Source organism: Ambystoma mexicanum, chromosome 11, assembly GCF_040938575.1.
Source record: "Ambystoma mexicanum isolate Mex_15411 chromosome 11, UKY_AmexF1_1, whole genome shotgun sequence".
Classification (NCBI taxonomy): Eukaryota; Metazoa; Chordata; class Amphibia; order Caudata; family Ambystomatidae; genus Ambystoma; species Ambystoma mexicanum.
The window spans coordinates 560,944,333-560,968,825 of NC_090934.1; the positions used below are offsets into that span (position 1 = coordinate 560,944,333).

At 48.4% G+C, this 24,493-nt stretch overlaps 1 protein-coding gene across 1 annotated transcript in view; it reads left to right on the plus strand.

Moving 5' to 3' along the window:
* Positions 1 to 24,493, plus strand: part of FBXO3 (F-box protein 3) — a 1,552,568-nt gene that overhangs the window by 729,772 nt on the left and 798,303 nt on the right. Inside the window, exon 5 of the mRNA XM_069623397.1 lies at positions 3,406 to 3,610. Coding sequence (XP_069479498.1) covers positions 3,406 to 3,610 — 205 coding nt within the window. The remainder of the gene's footprint in view (positions 1 to 3,405; positions 3,611 to 24,493) is intronic.

Genomic DNA, 24,493 nt, shown 5'->3' on the forward strand with positions numbered 1-24,493 from the left:
CGTCCCCCTGGAGAGAGGAGTCTATAGATCTCCCCACACAGATGGCATGCAGAGTGGAGGAGCTCCATGCATCACCAAGGGAGCAATGATTTTCCATTCTTGGTAAAGCCCTAATGGATGGTGGTGGTAGCATTCTCTATGGGCATGGCCTGTCTAGAGTAGGGTTGACTATTTCATTACAGTCCCCCACCGACCGGTCATCACCGTATTAGCTCTATGGGGTAACATTTGGTCTTGCAACAGCTGGAAAAAGTAGTGGGTCCTCTATAGCTGCTCGGTATGCTGACATCATCATGAAAGATACCCCTCCTAATTTTACCCTCTGCCATTATCATTCTGCCATCTTGGTCATTCGCTGACGGTATTACTTTAAAGTTAACTCGGTTGTGCACAATGATCATCACTCCGTTCTTCTTTCCTTTTCACTGGGCTAAAGGATGTCTGTCCTTTCCACCTATTCATCTTTTTTGAGTCCACCTGAAACAGGTATGTATCCTCTATAAAGGTGATAACTGTTTGATTTCATGTGAGAAATGAAAGAATATTAGTCCTTTTATAGGGTTGTTTATTCCATTTACTTTCCATGTGGTTGTCAGGAGCAATGCCTTTGACTTAGTTTCCATAGAGGTATTTAAATTATTCACTATCACAAATGGGATTGACTAACTTTTTCACATCCCTATCAACAATCTTCTGGGTGGTAAAATGTCTCATTTTGTTTATAGAGAACATTTCGGAGATGCACTTTGGTGTGTCTGAGGCTTCCTTTATTCTATTTTGGTCCATCAGTCTTCTGAAGTCCTCTTCCTCTTACAAGTGCTCCTCAACTTCAGCTGGGGTGGTGCCAACAGTTTTTATTTCCCAAGTGAAATATGATGGACACTGCTGCAAAACGCCAGGAGTAGCTTATCTTCTTTTGAACCAAGCTCTCCTTGGCTTGGTGCCTTTTTTTCTATCACTCCTGGGGACAGGTCTTGAAAAATCTAAGTTCCCACACCATTTCACCTTTTTCTCTGGCCAACGGTTTGAGTTTTTCTTTACTTAAAAAGTGTAGGAAATGTATGATGTCCAGTTTCAGCAGTACATTTGGGTTCAGGCATGGGCACAATGCTTTCTCTGTCCTGACAATTTGTGTATGGAGCGTCACATTTGTATTTGGAGTATCATGGGAAGGAACCTCAGCACAAAGGTTTTTATGTTCCAAGCTTTGGCTCCCACCTGGACTCCCATCATCTTAGTGTTTTGCATACCCTGTACTCTTGATCATCTAGCCAGTCAGTCATTGCTTGAAGTTGTTGTCGTAGGTAGGGGCTGCCTTCTTTAGCTTTTGTTGGCTTCATCATCTAGTTTTGTGTGATTCAGCTTTCGCAAGCTGTTTTTTATTAGCTCTAAGGTCTCCCTGCATGTCCTATATCTGTGTTGATGGAGGAGACCTTTCTTGCCATGGATTTCATTAAGGCAAACCTCTCGCTTGGTGTAGAACCTCAGCTCCTCTGTGAGATCCACTTGAGATTTTTTGTTGTCTGATGCTTGGGATTTTTGCTTGTGCTTTTGTTGGACTTTGGCCATCCTGCTTTGCACCATGTCTGGGCACTCCACACTGCCTGCCCTCTGTTGTGTGCACCTCTTTTCTGGTATGTCTTTCAATTTGAGTTTTATCGTGCGGGTTGTCTTGTAGCTCGATGATGTCTCTTTATGCCTGTGGCCTTGTGCTCCGGCCCTTCATGCTCATGTTTCTTTGGGTCTTGCAGAGTGGGTGTCAGTGCAGTGTTCACTTTGCTATTGTTGTCCCACAAATGTTATGCAGTTTATGATGCCCTTTTGCTCGTGGCATGTCTTCAGTGATTTAGTTTTAATGGCACGTTAATTAATTTCACGTGTTCCTCTTTACGATCGATTGCCCCGGCTGCCTCCCACCTCTCCCGTTCACCAATGTTCCTTTGTTTTTCCAGTGATGTGACATGGCTCAGTACCCGCTCGGATAACCTGCTTCATGTTCTTGCTTCTCTGTTTCGGGTTTCTCCAATGTTCCCTTCCTCTCATCTGTCAGCTGCTGTGGTTGAGGGACGCTGGCGAGTGGGAGCGGTCAGTGCTCCCAGCTGCAATGGTCTCAGCGTTGTTAGATGGGCGACTCGCCCACCACGGGGTAGTCGTGGTCACGCCACAATGTCGGACAGGTTTTCTCTCCCCGTCCTCACAATGGCTTCCCCGTTGTCTGCTTTGACGGCCTCTGGTGTCATGAGCTGGCATTGTTTGGTTTTTTTTACTTTCACGGGATCCAAGTCTTCCTCCTGGGCTGCCTCTAAAAGGAGCGATTACATCAGGGGTCTTCCCCTGCGCACTGTACTCCCTCTCCTCTTGTGATCCACTTATCCCAGTTATATTTAGATCTCTTCTTTAAGAGTGATTTTGAATGGAAGTCAGTCCTATATATGCAGATACATTGGGTGGTCTAGAGTTCCTTGTGGTATTGAGAGTCCTTGTCCCCTAAGGGGAAGTCCCTCCCAGTGAAGTCCTGTTTGCCCAGACCCCATGGGAGGGTCTTGCAAAGCAGGCTCACCCCCTCTAGCCTCAAACATGAAGGTATTATCTACTGGATTGATCAAGTGTCCATGTTTGTAGAGATGTTTTTAAGGCGATGCCCTGACAAAGGGCCATTCTCTTATCAAAGTACGATTTTAATGAAGACATTTGAAAAAAAGTTTTCTTAATGCAACACTAAAATTAATGTTTTTTCGATCTTCTGAAAGGGGTAACTTATCAGTTTCAATTAGGAGCAGAAATCTGAGCAATACTTGTATGTGATGATGCAGGAGGACATACCTCATAGGTGAATGGCATTGTGTCTAGCGTGTGGTCTCGGACTCTGCTAAATCCAGGCTGTTTATTTCATCAACTGCACATAACGTTTGCCTGGTTTAAGGCCAAACTATAATGCACTCTTACCTGATCTCCATATTGTTGGGGCAGTTGTGTGAGAAAATAAACCATTTGCAAAAATCGTGCAATATGTGGTTGGTGAATGGCTTTAGCATTATATTACCAAAAGCTTCTACAGGGGCTATATCTTTAGTCATTGGCCTCTGTATCCTTTGTACTTGCAAACAACCGTGCATGCCTATGGGGAAGATTGGGCAATCTCATGCCCAAGACCTATTTGATACATCTCATGCCAAAGATCTGTAGCCCCTATACAAGCCAGTTAATGCACGTTTGTCCATGTCACTTTTCCTGTTATGTGCTTTCTGGTTTGATATTAATTGCTTCTGATTTTTACTCATTTTAATTGTATGATGTGTTAATGCTGGGATAGATATACCACAAGAATATCCAAACAAAATGATAATGACAAAATCTATTAAATATTGTGAAATGCACTTTACTTAACCCTTCCTTTGTTTTCAGGCTAATGGGAAGCATGGCTCTGTCCAATCACTATCGCTCAGAGGACCTGTTGGACATAGAAACAGCAGCTGGTGGATTCCAGCAGAGGCCAGGACTGCGGCAGTGTCTCCCTTTAACCTTTTGTATTCACACCGGTCTCAGTCAGTACATGGCGCTAGAGAATGTGGAGGGGCGTGAACAATGCAACGTTTTCTACCAGTGTCCAGTAAGGAGCTTGCTGCCAGCCTTGGCCCAGTTATTGTACATCTGTGTTCATGCATAGTTTACAGCATTCTCTGTTATGTGCTTACCTGTGTGTATGTAAACATACATGCAAGTCGTTAGAGGCCTGCTAAATTAATATTTTATTTGCATTATATCCTTCTATTCACTCCTCAAACCGATGTGTAGTGTTCTCAGTCTGCTGAGTTAAAATTGAAGAGATATTTAAAAATTCTACCTTTCCTTTTTATGTGCCATGGACATGCACATCTGGCATTGGGATAACTAGTGTGTACTTAACAGAGAGCATGTTATCCCTGATTGCTACTCTATGTACTGTTGCTGGATGGTTGAGGACAGGAAGTGCAGGGACTAAACAAAGGACTTAATACCTTCTGAAAGCAAGATGGATATGAATGAATAACTCTAGATGTCAACAAATGGTGAGAATGAGAGTTAAAATAGGAGAGTCTTTAAAAGTTCTGGTTTACTCTCCAGATGAGGGAAAGTGAAATCCATTTACAGAAGTCTCAAAAAAGGCGAATGCGAGATTGAAACTGAGAATAATATGTAATATAAGTAAGGTTCTTATCACAGAACAGAGATGGTGAGAGCAATGGCTCAAGCTAATACAAGGGAAGAATTAATAACTTTTTTGGGAACCAGGAGAGAAATTGAGACAGTACTTTTACAAAGAACATTTAGAAGTATTTGGTTGTAGAAAGGGAAGGAAATTGGGACATTTTTGCAGGAATATAACCAAAGAGTAATTACGTTTCATGTTATTGTATTTATGGTAAAATGTTATGGTCACTTGTGGAATGCTTATGAATCGGCGATAAAGGTCTTAGGATTGTAAATGGTGTGTTAGATATGGTTCCATAATTCTCCAAATAAAAGCTAAATAGCAATGCATTGAACACCTTTTGTGAAATTTTTAGTCACTTAGTAAATGTCCTCAGTGTCCTGGGGACATCCACTTTTGGAAGAAATACACACAATTTTCAGGCTATATTTTAAATCTTCCTGGTTGGGAAAACCACTTGAAGTATGTACTGTTGGACCACTCGTTCTGCCTTCCTTTCATAATTTTTTGGTAGACTGAGCCCTTCTGCAATATATTTCAAAGTTAAAATTACAAGCTGCAAATGAAGCTGAGGGTCCTTATGCAGTTTTAAAACAGACATTTGAAAAAACCTTCACTTTCAATTTTCAAATCTCTGCTTTTAAACCTCCACAGGCAACGTCAGCCTTTCATTTAAATTCATAACCATTTCAACGCCCCTTTGTATTCTGTCACAGATGGCCTTAAGAAGACACCAACTTCAAATAAGGTTTAAGAATTGTCATTTACACGTTTGAAGAGGGTCTCGGTAAGGGCTGTCTTCATCTCTCCCATGGGCTGTTCCTTCCCTAGCACAACGTCTGGAAAACCCAAGGTAATCACTAGAGATTGGTAACCCCTACCATCTAAGATCTAGCTAAGAGTGAGGGCTTAACAGAAATCCTTATCTCTCTTGCTTTCTTTGGGAATTTCTCAATGATCCTAGCTTGAGGTCCACAGAAGAAATTATTTTAGGAAATGGTTCCTGTCAATATCCCAGGTATTAGTCTTGTACTGCTTGCCCTGTGTGACAAGGCCAATAATTGGGCCTTGTCAAATGGGGGCAGAAACCCCTCTCATTAAGGGGCGGGAGGCCTACAAGGGTTGTAGGCAGAGCCAGTCCTACCCCAGAGATGGATGGTGGCAGCAGAGAGGGACCCAATTTCTGTCTGAATTCACCTTGTTACACAAGGTAACATCAATAATATGCTTAGTCTCATCAGTCGACAGGTCGTGTCCATAAAGAAATCCCATAAGGAACCAAAACATGTACAATTCTCTCCTGACTCCCTCTAAACATTAATCCCCCAACCACCCTAACACACCTCAAGGTCATGCATGTGGTATGCTCACACCTATCTGCAGGAGTGTATTCATTGAACACCTCAATGTCTATTCCAGCTGTTTCATCTTACTTATCAACAGTGTTTCATAGAAGTCCTAATGGGGCTTCTAATCCGAAGAGTACAAAAATCCATCCAATAATATTGTGCAATCTCTCGACTAGTCCATTATTGTAGAACCAGTAGGGCTGTACCAAGCCATAGCTATGTGTCTTTTGGCCAATATTGGGGCCAATTCGGCCATGTTATTCAGTTGTTTTACCGTTTTACTACTGGGAATTGTTCCAATAGGCACATTAATGTGGCGCACATGCCTGGAATCCTAACCAGCACCGTACTCCAGAATTGACAAAATCTCAGACCGTGCCATGACATATGAAGGAATGAGGCTTTAGCCTCACCACATCTCGGGCAGTGTGCAGGTTTGGTTGGGTTAATTTTATGCAATCTCAACTGAGTCAAGTATGACCTTTGTAACACATTATATTGTTGGAGTTTCAAACAGGCATCACAAGATACTGACTTTGCATATGAGCATTTTTTTGCCATTGGTCTCCCTCAGACATCAATTCCAAGTCACATTCCCAGTCACTTTTAATTTTTAGCTTTGTTCCCTTCCTATTTTCACTAATTTTATAAATCGTGGACATAAGGCCATAAAGACCCTCCATCAAGAGACTAAAAGGGGGGACTCCATTAAGGGAGTGCGCAGGCAGTGAGATTCACATTTTACAAGCTCTACTAGTTTCCCCAGCGTATAAAGAGAAATGGACCCTTATTCCATGCCCAGTTCTTGTAAAGATCTCCTAAGCTATTTCCCTTACGAGGGCATCCTATTTTCTGAATGTTTTCTTAGAGATATCATATGGCACGTTAGTAAAATAGTACAACAGGTGAGAGATAATAACAACTTTACCTTTGTTAGTGCCACCATGCTCATTAATGATGAGGATAGTTTATTCCAGAATAATGTAGACTTTTCTATGCCCTTGATGGCTTTTAGGGTATTATCATGGTATGTGTCCTTAAAGCTTAACCTTATTTTGATATCTAGATAAGTGAACCAATCTATTTCCCATTTAATTGGGAGACAAGGCAAGTTAAAAACAGGCACTTGTGCAAGGGATGACAGTGGTAAAATACAGGATTTATTCGTATTAATCCTAATTTGACCCCATTCTTAACTAAAACTTTCAATACAGTCCTTAATCCTCTATTCCTAAAACTATGACACAAGCCAAGATACTAGTGATCTGAAAATGTTTTTAGAAACCCTTGGAGTGTGTCAGTTATTGTCACATTCTACTCTGGAACACACAACTAAAATGTTTGATCAAAATTGTTTCTGTGCAGAACCATGTCTCCAGCCTCTGAGTACATGTGCTTGCCAGTCTTTTCTCGTTAGAGTCTACAGAACGAGAAGGGCAGCCGATGAACACAGCAAGCCAAAGGGAAATGTCAAGAAGATCTGAAATGGCTACCTACTTTAATGAGGCTCAAGTGCCTGAGAGACCCAATCCCTGCCGTGAAGCGGTGGGAGAGAGAGGTATGCAGTCTCCAGCTGCATGTCAACACGTAGCGGCCACGCAGAACCTCAGTTCAGTAGCGCCGAGCATTTGCAGAACAAATGGGACAGTTCAGGTTCGCCAGTAGTTCTGATCCACTGCACCACCATGGTCTTGAAGGGGGGAATATTCCCAGACTTACCCGTAGGGTCCAGGATGATATAGTACAAAAAACAAACTTTGGACTGCATCTTCCAGCACCAGCAGATCTCTGGGGTAGTAAACCTGTGTGGAGAAAGTGGCCGGGGCTAAGACCCGCTTTTTTTTTAAAAATCATATTTTATTAGGTTTCATACATGTGTTACAACAAAACAGTGCTTATTTAAACATGAATAAACAAGAAACCAAATATAACATGCCCCCCCCATCCCGTCCCTCCCCCCAGCCCCCTCCAGTTCAAGTTCTTATTAGCTGCAGTTTTGGCGGGCTCCGAGGAAGCAGAGCAATGTCTTCGCAATGTGCACGTAGCACGTCAGAGTCAAAAGCCGAGCTTCGGGAAGTTTGTAGTCGGGTAAGTGTGCACCGACCTAGTGCTCCGAGGGGGAATGCCCCGGCTCTGGTGTATAGCTTCATGCTGGGCGGCCATATTTATCGAAAAAGGGGAGCCATATTTCTTCGATATTGGATTTAGATTCATCAGGTAGATGTGTGAGAAATTCCATATCGTAAATGGCCTGCACTTTGGTGACCCATGCTTTTTCCCCCGGCATTCCGGGGTTTTTCTATTTTTGCGCTAGACAGCACCTGGCCGCCACCAACATAACCTGTATCATGTGGTCCTGGATGTTTTCCTGGTCCTCTCCCGTAACGATTCCAAAAAGGAGAAACCAGGGGCAGGAAGACCGCTCCATCACGTTCACCCCCTTGATCCAGGCTAATACCCTTTCCCAGTATTTTTGGACCACCGGGCACCCCCACCACATGTGGATGTAATCCCCCCTCTCAGTCTTGCACTGTGGGTCGTAACCTGGCCTCATTCTAGCAATCCTCTGTGGGGGGTAGTGCCATTGATGTAGTACTTTGAGGGCTTGGTGGCGATACTGGAGTGAGGCCGTGGAGAGATTGGCCCGCCTGCACATTTCAGCCAACCTTTCGTCGTCAGTTTCCTCTCCCAGGTCCCTTCCCCACTGTGTACGTGCAGGCGGAGGGTGCCTCGGGACAGAGAACAGAAAGCGCCTATAAAGACGAGATATTATCCCCTTGGAGCCCCTCGCGGAGAGGAGTTTTTCAAAATCTGTGAGGTCTCTACTGAGGGTTTCCCCCCAGGATAGTTCAGTGAGGACTCCCTTAAACTGGAGATAGCGGAAGGTTTACAGAGTGCCTATTCCCAGGGCTTCCTCCAAGTCCTTCAAGGGTAAGAACGAACCCCCCACCCAGAGGTGGCCAGTCCTGCTGAGGCCCGCTTCGAACCATTTCTGGTATGCCGCTGGTTCTGCTATCTTGGCCAGGAAAGGGGGAGCCCATATACAGCTTAGCGGAGATGGGCCAGGTTGTGAGCCAGCGATAACTCCCTCCCTCCTTCCATAGAGACCACAACACTTTTAGGATTGGGTGATTCAGGACTTCTAGGGATCTTCTTCCTTGGGACCCAGAGCCATTCCTCTATTGTGACAGGCGCAAGGGGCCTGTTGTCCATGGCTACCCATTGCTTTTTTGTTCCCGGGGTAAAGTGATCGATCAAAACCCTCAGTTGGGATGCCCAGTAGTATGTTTCCAAATCGGGGTATCCCACCCCGCCGTCAGCTTTAAGCCTGGTTAGCACCTAATAAGAGATTCTATGTTTTTTACCCGACCAAAGGAAGTTGAGAAGGACTTGCTTCGTTTCCGTGAAAAATGTTTTGGGGATCAGCACCGGAAGCATTTGAAAGAGGAATACAAATTTGGGGAGGATGACCGTTTTTATGAGGTTAAGGCGAGCCATCCAGGAGAGACCCGACCTCGCCCATCTCTCTGCCTCTTCTAATTGCAGACCAAAGGGGGGGGAAGTTGGCCGAGTATAGGTCCTCTGGATCACGGGTGACCTGGACCCCCAAATACCGGAACCCCTCCTACCCCAGCTGAAAGGGTAGCCCATTCACAAAGGCTGTTTCTGGGTCCGACAAGTTTCCCCCTATAAACGCCACCAATTTCTCAAGATTAACTTTGTACCCGGATAGTTCCCCATAACGCGAGAGACACTGCAACATTCGGGGGACTGTTTGGACCGGTCTTGTGATGTAGAGTAGCGCATCATCTGCGAAGAGGCAGATTTTGCATTGTGTGTCCCCATCGTTGCGGACGGAGATTGCCCCTGGTTCCAGTGCATAAATTAGCGGGGACAGTGGGCATCCCTGCCGTGTGCCACGTTCGAGGGGAAACACCCTCGACTCTGTCCCATTGGCCACCACTCTGGCGGAGGGAGAGGAATACAGCGCGGACATCCAACCAAGCCATCTCGGGCCCATCCCCAGAGTCGTGAAGACCTCCCCCATGAAGGACCAACTGACCCGATCGAAAGCCTTCTCCGCGTCAAGGGCCAATAGGAGTGCGCCCTCGGACCCCCCTCGAGGTAAGTACACGAAGGGTTTTTCGCATGTTGTCAGAGCCCTGCCTGTTTAAGACAAATCCTGCTTGGTCGGGGTGTATCAGGCGAGGAAGGCAGCCCTCCAGTCTGGAAGCCAGAATTCTAGCAAAAATCTTAGCATCTAGGTTTAAGAGTGAGATGGGTCTATAAGACCCACACTCTGTCTGGTCTTTGCCGGGTTTGGGTATGACAGTAATGATGGCCTGCAGGAAAGTCGGTGGGATGGAATCACGGTTCCTAATTTGGTTAAATAGTTTGGCCAGAGGCTTCAGCAGGACAGATTGGGTCTGCTTGTAAAAGTCTGCCGTGCAACTGTCGCCTTCTGGTGCCTTTCCCGCCTTCAGTCTCTTGATGGCACCCTCCACCTCCTCCTCAGATATCTCTCCTTCCAGGGCCCCTAGTTCCGTGTCAGACAGCTTGGGGGAGAGGGTGCTCCACCAGGTAGGCACGGATAACCTCCAATGATTCGCCTGCCTGTCTGGAGTAGAGTTTGCTGTAGTAGTCGGCAAAGCACTCCACTATTTCCTCCCGACCCCCGTGGATCTCGCCCTCCCCATCCTTAAGATGAGCAACTCCCCTCTCAACCCTGCAGCCCCGAGCCCTCTGCGCCAGGAGGGTCCCCCACCTTATCCCCTCGCTCATAATACCCCTGCTTAGTATATCGCATTTTCTTGATAACTTCCCCTATGAGGACCGTGTGGAGTTCTTGTCTTTTGCCCTGCATCTCCTCGAGGAGAGCCCCCCGATCCGTCCCTGGGAGGCCCAGTCTGGCTCGCAGATTGCCTAGCTCTGTACGGAGTTTACCCTCAATTAGGCCTCTTTCTCGTTTACGTCTCGAGCCTTCCGCTATAAGGAGGCCCCTGAAGGTGGCTTTTGCGGCCTCCCATACTGTAGACATGTCGGTCTCACCATTATCGTTTGTTTCAAAATAGGCCAACATTTCCTGCTTCATGAAATCTCGAAAGACCTGAGTAGCGTATCATTACACCGCCACCGGGAAGATCTCGGGGAGATGGGGAGAGACCAGTTAGCTATGAGTAGTTCGTGGTCTGACCATGTTATGGCCTCCACCTTTGGTTGTTGAACAACCCCATTCCCCTCTTTTGAAATTAGCAAGAGGTCGATTCTAGTATAAGTGCAGTGCAGGGGCAAGAAGAAGGTGTATCCGCCCTGGCCTAGATGTGCTTTGCGCCAGATGTCTTCCCAGTAATGCCCTTTTTTGGAGGGTCATCAGGGCCATGTTGTCCTTGGAAGTACCCTCGGGTGCACCTCCCTTCGCGAACCACCAGTCTAGCCGAGGGTCCATTATTAGGTTGAAGTCCCCTCCCAGTATCGTGGTGCCCTCTGCCCATTCGTCCATGACGTTGAAGATCTGGGTAAGGAAATGTATTTGTCCTGAGTTGGGCGTATATAAATTGGCCAGGGTGATGCGCTCTCCCTGACAGGTTCCCTTGATGCCCAGGAATTGGCCCCCAAAGCCCCTTTTGGTTTCTACTCCCGTGAGATGGAATGCTCTGCCCAGAAGAATACCCACCCCTTCCTTTTTGGAGCTCCTATGCGAGGCTCAGTAGTTACACCCGATCTCCTTCCCCTTAATTTTGGACTCCCTCCCCTGTCTGTAGTGTGTTTCCTGTAGGAAGAGGACCGTTAAGTGTTGCTTGCGGAACATGTTGTTCGTTAGAGACCTCTTATTCTGGGAGTTAAGGCCTTTGACATTCAGCGTGCCTATCCTCCCTTCAATCATTGTCTTCTTTCAGTTTGTGCACTTTAAACACCTCTAGGTATCTGGTACTCGGAGCCCGCTGTAAAACTAGTGTCTGCAATATGAACTGGTTATCCCCCTCCACCTGAACCCCATAAAGAACCCCCCTCTCCCCTCCCCTCCTCCCCCTCCCTTACCCATTCTGTGGGGCGTTCACCGCCGGGTCCCCAGGTGGGGATGTAACTGGCAACGAACCGCCAGGGTCGCTACCCCGGCCCTGGGAAAAAGATTTCCTTTGTGTGACGCTTTGCGTTATGCCTTCTTCTATGGAACCTCAGCCCTATCTAGTCAGCAACGGGGAACTGGCTGCAGTGCCACCGAGCCACTATGCCCCCGAACTGTAACCCCCCCCCATCATCCCCCCCAAACTCTCCCAAGGCGTGCCTCATCGCGAGGCCAGAGGGACCTCCCGCCTATCCCAGTGGAGAGTCGCCAAGTGACACTCTATATAACCAATAAACAGCCTCTAAATGGGCAACATATCGACTTACAACCAGTCATCCGAACAAAGAACTCCCCACTGGTCGTGGGAAAAACACACTGTGTCCAGCCGGATCCACAGGTTGCTGCAGGCTTCAGGGGGATGTGAATTGAGCCTCCAGCATAGAGATTAAACCTTGATTACCGTTTGTATGATCACGTGGGGTTCCCCCGATCTGTGGGGGGGTGTCTGGTTTTCCGAAATTTGCGTGAACCTTTGACCATTAGTTTCCCCTGGGAGAGTTCTGGGCCCTGCGGGGCATGGTTAAGATCGCTGTCAGTCTCGTTCTGGTTCTCCGGTGGTCCCGCGATGTCACCTATGAGATCCTCTGTGGCCCGTCGAATGTCCGCTTCCGTTACTAACTGGTACCTCTGGCCCTGCCATTCGAATGCCAGGTGGAACGGATGACCCCAGCGATATCGTGTCCCCTTCTCTTGCAGCCACCTGGTGATGGGACCACATTTCTTTCTCATCTGGAGTGTGAGGGCCGAGAGATCTTGGTAGATAGTAACCCTGGAGTTGCCGTGTTAGATATCGCGTAAGGTTCTTGCCCTCTCCAACACCCTAGCTTTGTCCCTGTAATAATGAAATTGCTGGACTGAACGTGGGCCCCTGCCCCCCCCACCCCCCGCCAGCCCGATGGACCCTGTCAAGCAGCAGGGTTTCGCCGGAGTCTGACCCCAGGACTATTCTACTAAGACCCGCTTTTAAGCCTTTTCTGCACATGTACGCCTGGAGAGGTGAAGGAGCCAAGCAGATTTACCAACCATCAGAAAGAGAGGGATATATTAGTTGGGGGACAGAAAATGGGAAGTGTGTGTGCATCTGGTGAGGTCAGAGAGGGTGGTGGAGGGCAACCAGCAGGAGGAAGGAAGGAGCTGTGGATTGTGGAGAAGAGTGTTGGAGCAAGTTGTGACATTGGATTAGGAGTGTTAATAGTTCTGTAGTGTGAATGTTTTTGAGACATGTGAATTAAAAAGGCAGTCAAAGGTGTGAGTGTAAGAAAACTGGTATTGGGGCGTGGCTTAATGCCAGAGCTCGAAGCATGGCTCCGCGATAGCTCCCGGCCTGATCCTGGCAGCTATGCCCTGTTCCGTAGTGCAAGGCCATGAGTCTGCAGGGAAAATGCCACCCGTGGCGGGGGATCCCAACGAGAGCAGCTGGTGAGAAGTGGAGACACAAAGGACAGCTCCTTTTGGAGTTCCCTGCCCCTCCATCCGATGGCCCTGAAACCAAAATGATGCAGCGTGCCAACGCAACTTACAAACCCAGTGAGCTGCGTACTTGCCTGCATGAGGAGATCCATTGCCTGGCTGTGCTGGCCTGAGGTCTGAGTGGACCGGCTCTGCAGGTTCGCCCCCTCTCTATTGTCCCTGCAGTGGGTGTGCACCGGATGCCTCCACAACCCACCAGGCCCTTGGGGCGATGCTGTGCAGCTCCTGACTGTGGCACCCTGGTTGGGGATCTGATGGCTCCAGTCCACCAACTTGGGGCAAGGCGAAAGCCCCTGGAGTGGGGTTTGCCAGTTCGGAGGGAGCTCCCTCTGCGGCTCAGGAGTGGATGCTGTTGACTGAGCTTTGCTGGGGGCACGGGGGTGGGGGATTGTGCGAGTCCCCTATGGCCCTCGCGTGCCACCTGACCCGGAAATAAGGAGCACAGAGAGGCGAGGGCATGACGCCTGCTACATGACAGAAGCCCTAGGAGTGGAGTGGAGTGGAGTGGAGTGAAGAAGGGGGTGGTCCTCCCGTGAAACAAGCTGTGGAGTGAAGCGGAAGGGGCGCGCCTGGACCTGGTGAGACCTCCGTGCTCTGGGCTGAGGTGAGCATGAGGCGGCGAGCACCAAGCATAGGCCCAGAGGCCAGAACCGTTATTTCCCCCGGGAGCCTGCCCCCCCTTTTTATTTTTGTATTTGTTGGCAACTCGAGGTGCTATTCCACCTGGCAGATGCAGTGGTCCCTGTCCCTCTCCTTATCTGGGGTCTAGCCGCGGTGACTGCTGGGTGGGCCTTACTGTTTGCTGCTAGCTCGTCGGACGGGCCCTGACACCTATTGAGTCATCTGAGCAGGGGCAGAGACCCAAAGGCTTCCACAGAGCAATCACTCGCAAAGTGGTGGGTGCAGGCAAGCGTCTGAGATCTCCGGAGGAAGTGAAAGCGCACCTAGGCCATGGACTGGTTGGCTGACATCATTATCCCCTGGGGATCACGCAGCACTAGCACAAGACAGCATGGCAAAGACCCCTAAAGCGGTGAAGCAGTCGGACATTGCAACCCTATTAATTGGCACCACGTAGAAGCCTAAAAAGGGGGAGCGGGTTGAAGCCAGGATTCATGTTGATGACACCACAATGGATCCTGTGTCTCCCTCCCAAACAGTCACGAAGACTGATCTCCTAGCTGCGATGGCAAGAGAATATCAAAAAGGATCAGCGAATTTCCTGAAGATCGCCTGTCTGGATAAAAACATGAAGGAGGTGGAGAGTAGAACAGCTGAAGTGGAGAGCTATGAAATAGGTGAGGGCGTCAACAGGATCGCCTCTTTGGAGGCAAGGTGTGAAGCTTTAGAAGTTAAGCAGGAGGATGCTGAGAATCACTCCCCCTGCAATAATATCCACCTGCGGGGCATCCCACTGACGAGCCCTGATACTGACCTAGAAGAATTTGTGCAGAACCTCTTCTGTTTCATTCTGACCCTTTTTGACAGCGTCTCATTGGAACTAGACAGAGTGCATCACACCCATTCGAGGCAAGTGCACGCCAATCTTCCGGATGCCTTGACTAGAGGTAATTTTTCTAAGGTTAAGGAGGACATCATGAAAGCGGTCAGGGAGTCGGCTCTAATTCAGTTCAGAGATGCCTCTGTCAACCTTTTATCATGACCTTGTAGCCTCCATGTTGCGAAAAGGAAGGACTTGAGATCACTCGCAGAATGGCTGCGAGAAAAGAACATCGCCTATCACTGGGGGGGTTCCCCACGGCCCTGCTTTTCACCTCAGGCAGCAAGCCATAGAAAGTGCACTAGATTAAAGAGGTGGAGGGAACTACTCAGTCCGGATGCCCTGGGGGAGAGAGAGGGGCACCAGTGAGTCCACACCTGGTGTTGCAGCCCCCCCGTGCCTCCCCCACCCACCCATGCAGGGGACTGCAGAGCCTTGGGCCCAAGCAAGCAGGAGGAGGCCCAATGGCCCAGCCCACTAGAACAAGAGAGGCTCAGTGGGATGAGGCGAGAGGAACAATATTATTTTTATTTTTTAAACCCTTTTTATTGCTCTTAGTTCACAGCATACAAGCATTTAACGCAAACAGAGAATGCAAACAAAATGTTCTTTTGAACCAAACGCACTTTATAAAAACCTATTACCACAACCAACCCACCCTACCCTCCCTGATTCCCTCCCCCCGATTTGCCTCTAGTACTAGCCCATGACTTGTTTCTGCCTACAGTTCTTAACACACCGGTCACTTCCTACTTTTCTAAAAACATGGGTTATGCTCAGCGCCTATGGCATCTACGGGGTGATGGCCTCTTGGACTGTTTCTGTGATCTCTGGAGCGTATAGGCCCTGCACCAGGGCGGTCTTAGCCGGCACCCCTTCATCTGCTGCTGGAAGGCCAAAGTGCACGGCCCCCCTCCAAGCCTCAGTCTCAGCCTACGCCCATTTCCTAAAGTCTCTCCACCAATCTTCTATGTTGGGGCCACTCGGTGCTTTCCATGCCATTGCAATTCTGCGTTTGGCCAGTATGTATGCCAAATCCTTCATCTTATGAATGTGCCTCACGCCCATCGGGCGCGAGAAACGGCCCAGCAAACATGCCCCGGGGGAAAGGACCTCTAGTGACAGCCCATGCCTTGTATATTCTAGCTGCTATTTCATCCCAATATCTGCTCACTGTGGGGCATTCCCAGAAAATATGCAGCATACCCTCCTCCTCAGAATTGAACCACAGGAAAAGTCTAGTGCTCGCACCAGGGAAAAGAGAAATCCTCAAGGGGGTCAGATAGGCTCTGTGTGTCACAAAAAGCTGAATCAGTTACAATCTAGCATTCTGGGACACTCTCTTGTGGTATCCCAGGATGTCATTCCACTGTGTATCCGGAGCCAATTTTTTCAAAGTCTGCTTCCCACTTGCATCTAACTGCTAATGGGGTGAGGGGGCCTCCCGTAAGCAATAAATAATATATCCTGGATATAGTGTGCCCACCCTCCGAGATGTCATACAGGATGTCCACAACAGAATGCTTTTCCATTGACTCGATCCATGTAGGCCAACGGCCTGTAATCTCCCTTGTAATTGTGCAGTATAGTAGATATTGGCCCCGGTGTAACCCACTGTTATCAACTAATTCCCCAAATGGTATGAAAGTTCTGTCCCGTAATAGATCTCCAACCGTAACCACCCCACCGGGTTCCATAAAGGCTCATAATCCCCAGCCGTGCTTGTGTGGAGAACGACAACACCGTTATCAAGGGAATCTCAGCCGAGATTGGGTCCGCAAGTTCTATATGTTTGCATGCCCTATCCCACAATCGCACCACCAAAAACACAAGGAGCGACCCAATGCGAGGCCGAGGCCTCTTGCCCCATAGTAGTTCCTTTTAGGTAGAAGTGTGGCACCGTGCGCATGAGCATGCGTGTGTCCGGATTGGGGTCATCTGCCAGCCAGTCCACTACAAATTGCATCTGTCCCACTAGATAATACAACTCAAAATGTGGAACCCTAATTCCACCTTCATCATAGGGTCTACGTAGGGAGGACGAGGCGAGAGGAACTATTGGTATGCAGTGGGTGTGATCCGTGTTCTGGGGGGGCGAGAGGTTGAGCAATACGGTTCAGCCCGAGGGGACCGCTGAAAGACACCCAGTCCTCATATTGTACAACAACTGCACCTAGTTGACTCTGGGGCCGGTTAGGTGTTATTGAACTGGACTAATGGGTGCTCCATGAAGTTAACTAAGGGGTTCTGCGGGCGGTATGTGAAGTGAAGGGTGAGATGCTGCAGCTTGGCGTCATTAATTAAAGTTGTGTTCATTGTTCTCCGGGGCCTGGTTGCCGGGGGTTGGGCTGGTTGCCCCAGGGAATGTGGGCTTTACTAATTTCTTCCCATGTTGGGGTAGGGGGGGAAGGTAGTAGAGGGGGTCAGAGGGAGTGGGACGTGGGGGCAAGTTCTCAGGGGGTTTCATTAGCATCACATTGCCACTAGTTTTGCTTCTCATGACAGCTCAGTTTAAGGATCACACAGTTTCACTTCACCACAGTTGGAGGCACACAGCTAGAGCTGCACACAACACGTTCAAAGCAAACTATGACTGACAACAGCATAATAGAACTGTGCATGGTGATTTAGAATGTGCAATGAGCGATGCAACTCAGCACAGGCTCTCTTAACAGAGATCTCAGTGAAGTGGGACCCAATGGGTAGATACATACTGGTTAAGGGGCGTCTGTTTGAGCAAACACATTTGCATCGATCTTCCCAAACAGCACGCCGGATTGGTTCCTGCAAGCAATCTCCACAGACATTATCTCCTTCACAGAGAGGTAGATCCTCATGGGTGGCGATTTTAATTTGGTCCCAGGCTCCCTGTCCACCAGAGAGGACTATAAGCAGGCCATGGGATTCACACGTTTTTTTTTTAAAAAAATAGGTTTTATTGGGTTTTTCAGCGCACATAAGGTCAGTATAATGTGCAATCATATGCTTATTAGGGTACATTTACATTTTGACATTTACGTAATTGCGGTTTGCCTTTACTTAGTCCCCAACTAACCCTCCCTTCCCCCCCTGGTTGCCTTATAGTATCAGCGTCTAGACTATGCCCTTAATATTTTCCAAGGATTGAGCTGTTGGTAGAGTTTATGGGGGGTCTGTACACTGTAAGTAGTTGGTGTAAACACAGCCTGTGTCAGTGTGTTCTATGCTGTTATTTCTTTGTTTGTGTCAGAGAGGCTTAGGTGTGCTGCACGGCACCAAACAGCTGTTTCTGTAAGTACCCATTTTTTTAGATCTCGCCACCAGTCTTCTATATTGGGGCCTTTCTGGGATTTCCATGTCATCGCTATCCTGCGTTTAGCTAATATAAATGCCAAGTCTTTCATCTTGGAAACATAGCGTATATGTTTAGGGCGCGTAACATGTCCAAGCATGCAGGCTGAGGGCGACAGTGGGTTAATGTTAAGGCCTCCTTTATTTATTTTATACGCCACCCCTTCCCAGTACTTATGTATGGTAGGACATGACCAAAACATATGTAACATTCCTGCTTCCAGAGTTGTACACCTAGGGCAGCGTTGTTGGGCTGCTCCCGGGAATCTGGATATTTTACTGGGTGTCAAATATGCTCTATGCGTCCCAAACAGTTGGATCAATTGCAATCTTGCATTGCGAGACACTTTTTTTTATGGTATTTTAATATCTCTGTCCAGTGTGTGTCTTGTAGCGGGGCTCCCATGCCCTCTTCCCATTTGGCCCTTAAGGATACTTTAGTGTGGGGTCCACACTAAAGTATTCACACATTAGGACAAATCCATATATCCTAGAGATTGTTTGTGCTTGTCAGCAATATCGTACAGGGTGTTGACTATAGAATGTGTCGCCATCATTTCTTTACATCGGCCATCTGCGTATAATCACATTTTCTAAAGTGCAATACAACAGGTATTGGCCCTGATGGAGGCCTATATTATCCGCTAACTCTTGAAAGGGTATAACAGCGGCGTCTTGGAGCAAGTCCCCTATTGTGGCAATGCCTTTTGTTTCCCAATATGTCTGAATCCCTAGTAGTGCCTGGGTTGCTGTAGGGACCGGTGAGGCCAAGGGGATATGCATAGATAGTGGGTCTTTTAGTTTTATTAATGCTAATGCCCTGTCCCATAATTGAATTCCCAATGATACTAAATATGTCATTGGGGTCTTTTAGTTTTATTAATGCTAATGCCCTGTCCCATAATTGAATTCCCAATGATACTAAATATGGGCGTTGCCCAGTGTGGTCTCTTGCACCATAAGTTCTTTCAGGTAGAAGTGTGGTCTCGCCTGTTGGAGTAGCGTAGTGTCTAACTTGGGTTTGTCCACTATCCAGCCCACTTTGTACTGTAGCTGCCCTGCCATGAAGTACCTTTCGAAGCAGGGTACTCTGATGCCGCCTTCCTCATATGGTCTTTGCAATGAGGTTAACACTAATCTGCATTTACCGTTCCTCCACAAGAACTTCCTACTTAAAGAGTCGGTAATTTTTAAGAAGGTTTTGGGTATTTTATATGGTACGTTTGAGAAATGATGTAGAAGCCTTAGGAGGGCAACCATTTTTAGCAGTGCCGCTGTGCCCATTAATGAAAGGGGACATTTGTTCCAAAACTTCGAGTTCCGTATAACATCAAAGGCTTTTAGTGTGTTATGTTCTTGAACAGGATCATGGTATATATTGACTCCTAGGTACAGGAACGTAGGTGTACTCCATTGTAGGGCGAGTACTGGGAGTTTGTTTTGTTGCGTTGTAGCTAGACTCGCTAATTGGAAAAGGGTTGATTTTTTTTCCCAGTTTAATTATAATGACTGAGAGTTGGGAGAAATGCGGCAGGGCTTCAAGTATCAATTCGAAGTTGTCTTCAGGATTTTGCACGTATACAAGTGCATCATCCGCATACATGGATATCAGATGTTGTGTCCCTTGAACTTGTATGCCTACATCCATGTATTCTGTCCTTAAGTATGTTGCCACTGGCTCCATAGCCAAAATGTACAGCAGCAGGGATAACGGGCAGCCTTGTCTAGTGCCCTTTTCTAGGACCAAGGGTTTTGAGAAGTGTTTACCTATCTTGACTCTTGCTACGGGGTCAGCATATATTAAGTAGTTTGGACCAAAACCAAACTGGCGTAATGTGGCGTATAGCCAGTCCCATTTTATGGAATCAAATGCTTTTATAGCGTCCAGTGCAGCAATTGCTCACAGCACTTTGCAGGAAGTTGTACTGTACATTATATGATGTAAAAGTCTTAAATTCCAGGACATATTCCTGCCTGGCACGTAACCTGTTTGGTTCAGATGTACAAGTGTGTGTATGACTTTTTTCAGTCTATTGGCTAGTGTCACTGTAAGGATTTTTCTGCCCTGGGGCCTATAGGAGCCACATTCCTGTGGTGGTTTAATTCCCTTAAGCTGAGTGGGAGGAGGCCAGATTTGTACGCTTCAGTCAATGTGTTCAGAAGATGTGGGGCAAGTTCTGTGGCAAACTCTTTATAGAACTCACCAGGCAGGCCATCTGAACCAGGGGTTTTTCCTGTAGGTAATGATCTTATTGTGTTTATTAGTTCTGCGGTGATAGGGGAATCTAGGTCGCTTATAGCCTCATCATCTAGTCTAGGAGGGTGCATCTTGCTTAGCACTTCATCTGTATCTTCATGGTTGTGGATGGGCTTGTCTTGATATAGGGTGTGGTACAATTTATGAAAGACTGCATTAATACCCTCTTGGGTATTGCATGTGGTGCCCTGTTGTGTATGATACAATATTTTCTTTATAGCGTGCCTATACACCAGTGTTTCAAGGCGCAACAAGGCTTGGGAGGGGAACAAGTGGGGACAGGACAGCGATCTTACTAGGCCCACTGACATTAAGATCGTGCAAGTGCAGGGGAGAAGTGCCGGGGGAAGGGGAGGAGGAGCAAGTGCAGGACATAGGATCAAACAACGCAAAAACAAGATGTGCGGCCAGCTGGTGATAGTGCAGGGGTTAAGTGCAGTCATGAAGTTTTAGATAGTGCGCGTAGGGGGACTGTAGGGTTGCAGATACAGCCCCAAGTGCAGGGTTGCCAAGCGGCAGTGCTGGTGTGCAACTGAAAGGGCAGTAACCTGGGCCTATGGTTCAGAGGGTAGCCAGGTATCCAGTGCAGTATCAGACAGGAGATCAGCAGGGAAGCGGAAGAGAGAAGGCAGATGCAAACAGGAAAGTCTTGAGCTGCTTCAGAAACCAGAGATGGTTCTGCTCAAGTTTCAGAGAGGCATCGAGGCTTTTCCAGAGGGAGGGGCCTGCCGAAGAGAGGGATCTGCCCTATATGGAATAGATGGGTTTTGCGTTGCTCTTCTCTTTTATTTAGCCAGCCTAGCAGTCTGCCTTGTTTGTCCCCTCTCTGTGTGTTGTCGCTCTATGTATTTCTTATAATTATATTTGCCCATCTTTCCGAGAAGCTAAAGCATTGTTGACACAAAGCTATTTCCTTTGCCTCTTTGCCTTCTTGGTACGTGTGAAATTGCGATTGTGTTTGCAGAGCCTCTTCCGTAGATGTGAGTTCCCTACAAATGGTGGCTTGAATGCTTCCTGATTTGGCAATAACAGTGCCTCTAAAGACCACTTCGAATGGATTGTGTCCTCCAATGTATTCCACATCTTTGACATGTAATGTCCACAGCTGTGCTGCTTCGGAACTTTTTCGGCAGAGGGCGTCCTGCGTCGGTTTCGATGTCCCTTGAAGGCGCCAGTCGAGGGTGACGTCATCGGTGCCCGTAGCCTCAGTTCAGTTTTTTCTGCAAATGTGTTTGCTTCGAGAACTTGGCGTGCCTCATGTTATCTACTTCGATAATGTCTTCTTCTTCTACCCTTCCGATCCCGCGGTCAGGCTTTAAAAAGTGCAGGGACTGTAAGTCCAAGATGGCCATTGCGGACCTGCACCGTATCTGCTTGTTTTGTCTGAGCGAGAGCCACGACAAGGGACAACTGCTCGAAGTGCCAGTCGTTGACTGGCAAGGCCTTGCGGGGGCGTAAAGGGAAGTTGCAGGTAGGTCGGGTATCCAAACCCTGTAAATCCAGTAAAACTACTGGTCTTTCCACCAACGACTCGAGGGGTGACTCTCCCCGTCGGAGGGAGTCCAGGGATCTCGGTCCCGGAGTGGTTCTCGCCACTCGTCCTCGTCGAGGCACTCTCGGAAGCGGCATCACCGGTCGCCTTCTCCGTCCTCGTCGGATGATGGCTCCATGAGGAAAGGGGCTTGCCCCACTAAATCCTCTACTCCGGAGGAGTGAGAGGCATTCAGGGAGAAAATGCTGGAGATTTTTCAATCTCTGGGAACTGTCCCATCCGGGCCTTTGGTTGAAGCCGGCGGAGAACAGTCTCGGTCAGACGCTCGCGTGCCTTCGGGCCCGGGCAGTCGGCGCGATAAACGTCAGGAACCGTCGAGATCCTGTTCGGACAAGGCTCTGGTAGATTGGCAGAGACGTTCCTGATCCAGGTGGCGGTCTTCGTCCCCGACAAAACCTTCGAAGTCTGGGAAGGTGTCGAGACCATCAGCACCGTGCTTATTGCGTGCGTCTGTCGAGGCCTTGCCCTCGGTCAGGCCCTCTGAGCCCTCAGTGCCATTGTCGACGCCGTCGGTGCCCTCCACGCCATCGGGCCTACAGGTCTGAAATTGCCAGTGGAGGCCCCTAGAACTGTGGAGCCTCTGAGAAAGGCTCTGTCTAAGACTGTAAGGCCTCCTCTTGATGCCAGGTCTACTCCTGTACCTAGGAGGGAGTTTGTTCATTCTCTACAGGATATCGATGAGGAGAGGTCTGATGTGGAGTTGGAGCCTTTTGGTGCTCCTGGTGACACTCCTGAAGCTCCTGGAGGATAGTCAGCTGGAGGATCTATGGCAATCTTTACATGATGCCAGTGGCCTTGATACATCTCCTGAGATGGAGTTTGGCAGGCCTGAGCCTGGGGCTCCTGCTGAATCCTCCTATAGGAGGTTGATGTCGAGAGTTAGATTACCTGGGGTGCTCCGGCCCTCGAGTTGAATTCGATCAGGATGACCTGACTGACATTTTAGATCAGGGTCCGTCCACTGACCCAGTGTTGCCTTTTCACATGGCGTTACAGAAAAGGGTGACTGCTGCTTGGAACACCCCGGAGTCTCTTTAGGCGGTCAACAAGTCGCTGACTAAGAAATACCGCCCATCCAGTAACGACCCCAGCTACATATACACACTCCCCACTCCAGAGAGTTTGGTGGTTCAGGTGGCCACGGTCATCTCGAGGCAGGCGGTGTACCCGACCATCCCTCCAGATAGGGATGACGAGCGCTTCGATGGATGGGCACACAAGGTATTTTTGGCTGGGAATATGGCCCTTAAATCTGCCAACTCCACTGTGCCTTGGCCAAATTTTCACACACTCTGTGGAATTGTGTCTCTCTGGCGGCTGAGCATATTTCTGAAGGGGAAGAAAGGGATGGGTTCCTTGCTATTGTGCAGGATGGCAAGGATGCCGTGTGTGAATCCCTTCAGTCTGGGTTGGACACGGCAGATGGTGTCAGCCGGTCCATGGCTGTGAGCACCGTGATAGGCAGGTTTGCGTGGTTGCGGAAGTTGGGCTTTGCACCGGATGTGCAGGCCCGTCTTCTCAACATGCCCTTTGACAGCTCTCATTTGTTTGGCAGCAAGGCTAATGAGAGCCTTGAGAGGTTGCAGACCTCCAAAGCAGCTGCAAAATCTTTGGGCGCAGCTGTGCGTCAACCTCTGCCTTTTCATCCTAGGGGCAGCAGTGAAGGGGTTACTTTCGTTACTACTCCTCTTTTGGTAGAGCAAGAGGAGTGGCCAGTAAAAGGGGACACTGTAAGGGTGCTGTCATGATTCCTGCCCCTCATGTCCCCAGCCCTCCAAGATGTCAGGCTGGAGCCAGGCCACGATCACCTACATGGCCCTCAAGGGCCTCTCCATCCCTCCAAAGACCCACTTGGAGTCAGACTTGGCGCTTGTGGCACCAGACTCACTCACTCCCATAGGATAACATTGGGGATTGGACTTGTAGTGCATTGATGGGGACAAAATGGATGCCCACACATATTTCGGTTCCCAGAACAGCATGTGCAGTCTAGTCTTTTGGTTGTGGTTCAGCCCAGAGACACCTGGGATACCCAGAGACTTTATAAGCCACGCCCAGGCTGAGAAACGTGCTTTGCGTTTTCTGCACCTGCAGCGTGACTCACCGTGTTCGGATCGGTCTCCAGTTGGCCTGCATCTTGCTTCTGCGCTCAGCTCCTGCAAGAACAAGAACACCGTTAGGAACAGCCTTACCTTGCAGCGCTTCTGCCCATCATTCATCGCTCCTTCTGTTCTGTGGGCATCTTCGGCTGTGTCATTCCCATTCCGGCACGCCGCTTCCTAAGGAAAAGGGAAAAGAACAGAAAAAAGGCATTAGTAAGCATTCAGCATATCTTCGCTTATTTTTAAAGACTGTACGAGCTTCAAACGCTTACCTGAATCCCAGCCGCTCTGCGGGAACTCTGTCTCCGGAACTTCTCATCCATCTGCAAAAGGGAAAAGACACTCCAGGTTAGCATGGAAACATCTAGAAGCACCGCATACCGTGCTTACTTACCGCATTTCTTCTTCGTAACTGGCATCCACGCTGAAAACATTGCGGCACCTAAAAGACACAGAAAAAGAACTGAGTTCAATACAAATACGAAAGGGTCGCATCGCGCATCACGCTCTCACTCACCTTCAGCGCTACTCATCTCAGCAGCACGTCGCCATCCCCGGACGCCGGCCATCATCTAAGGAAGGAAAGGAATGAAGTTAGAGAACTGTTCAAAAG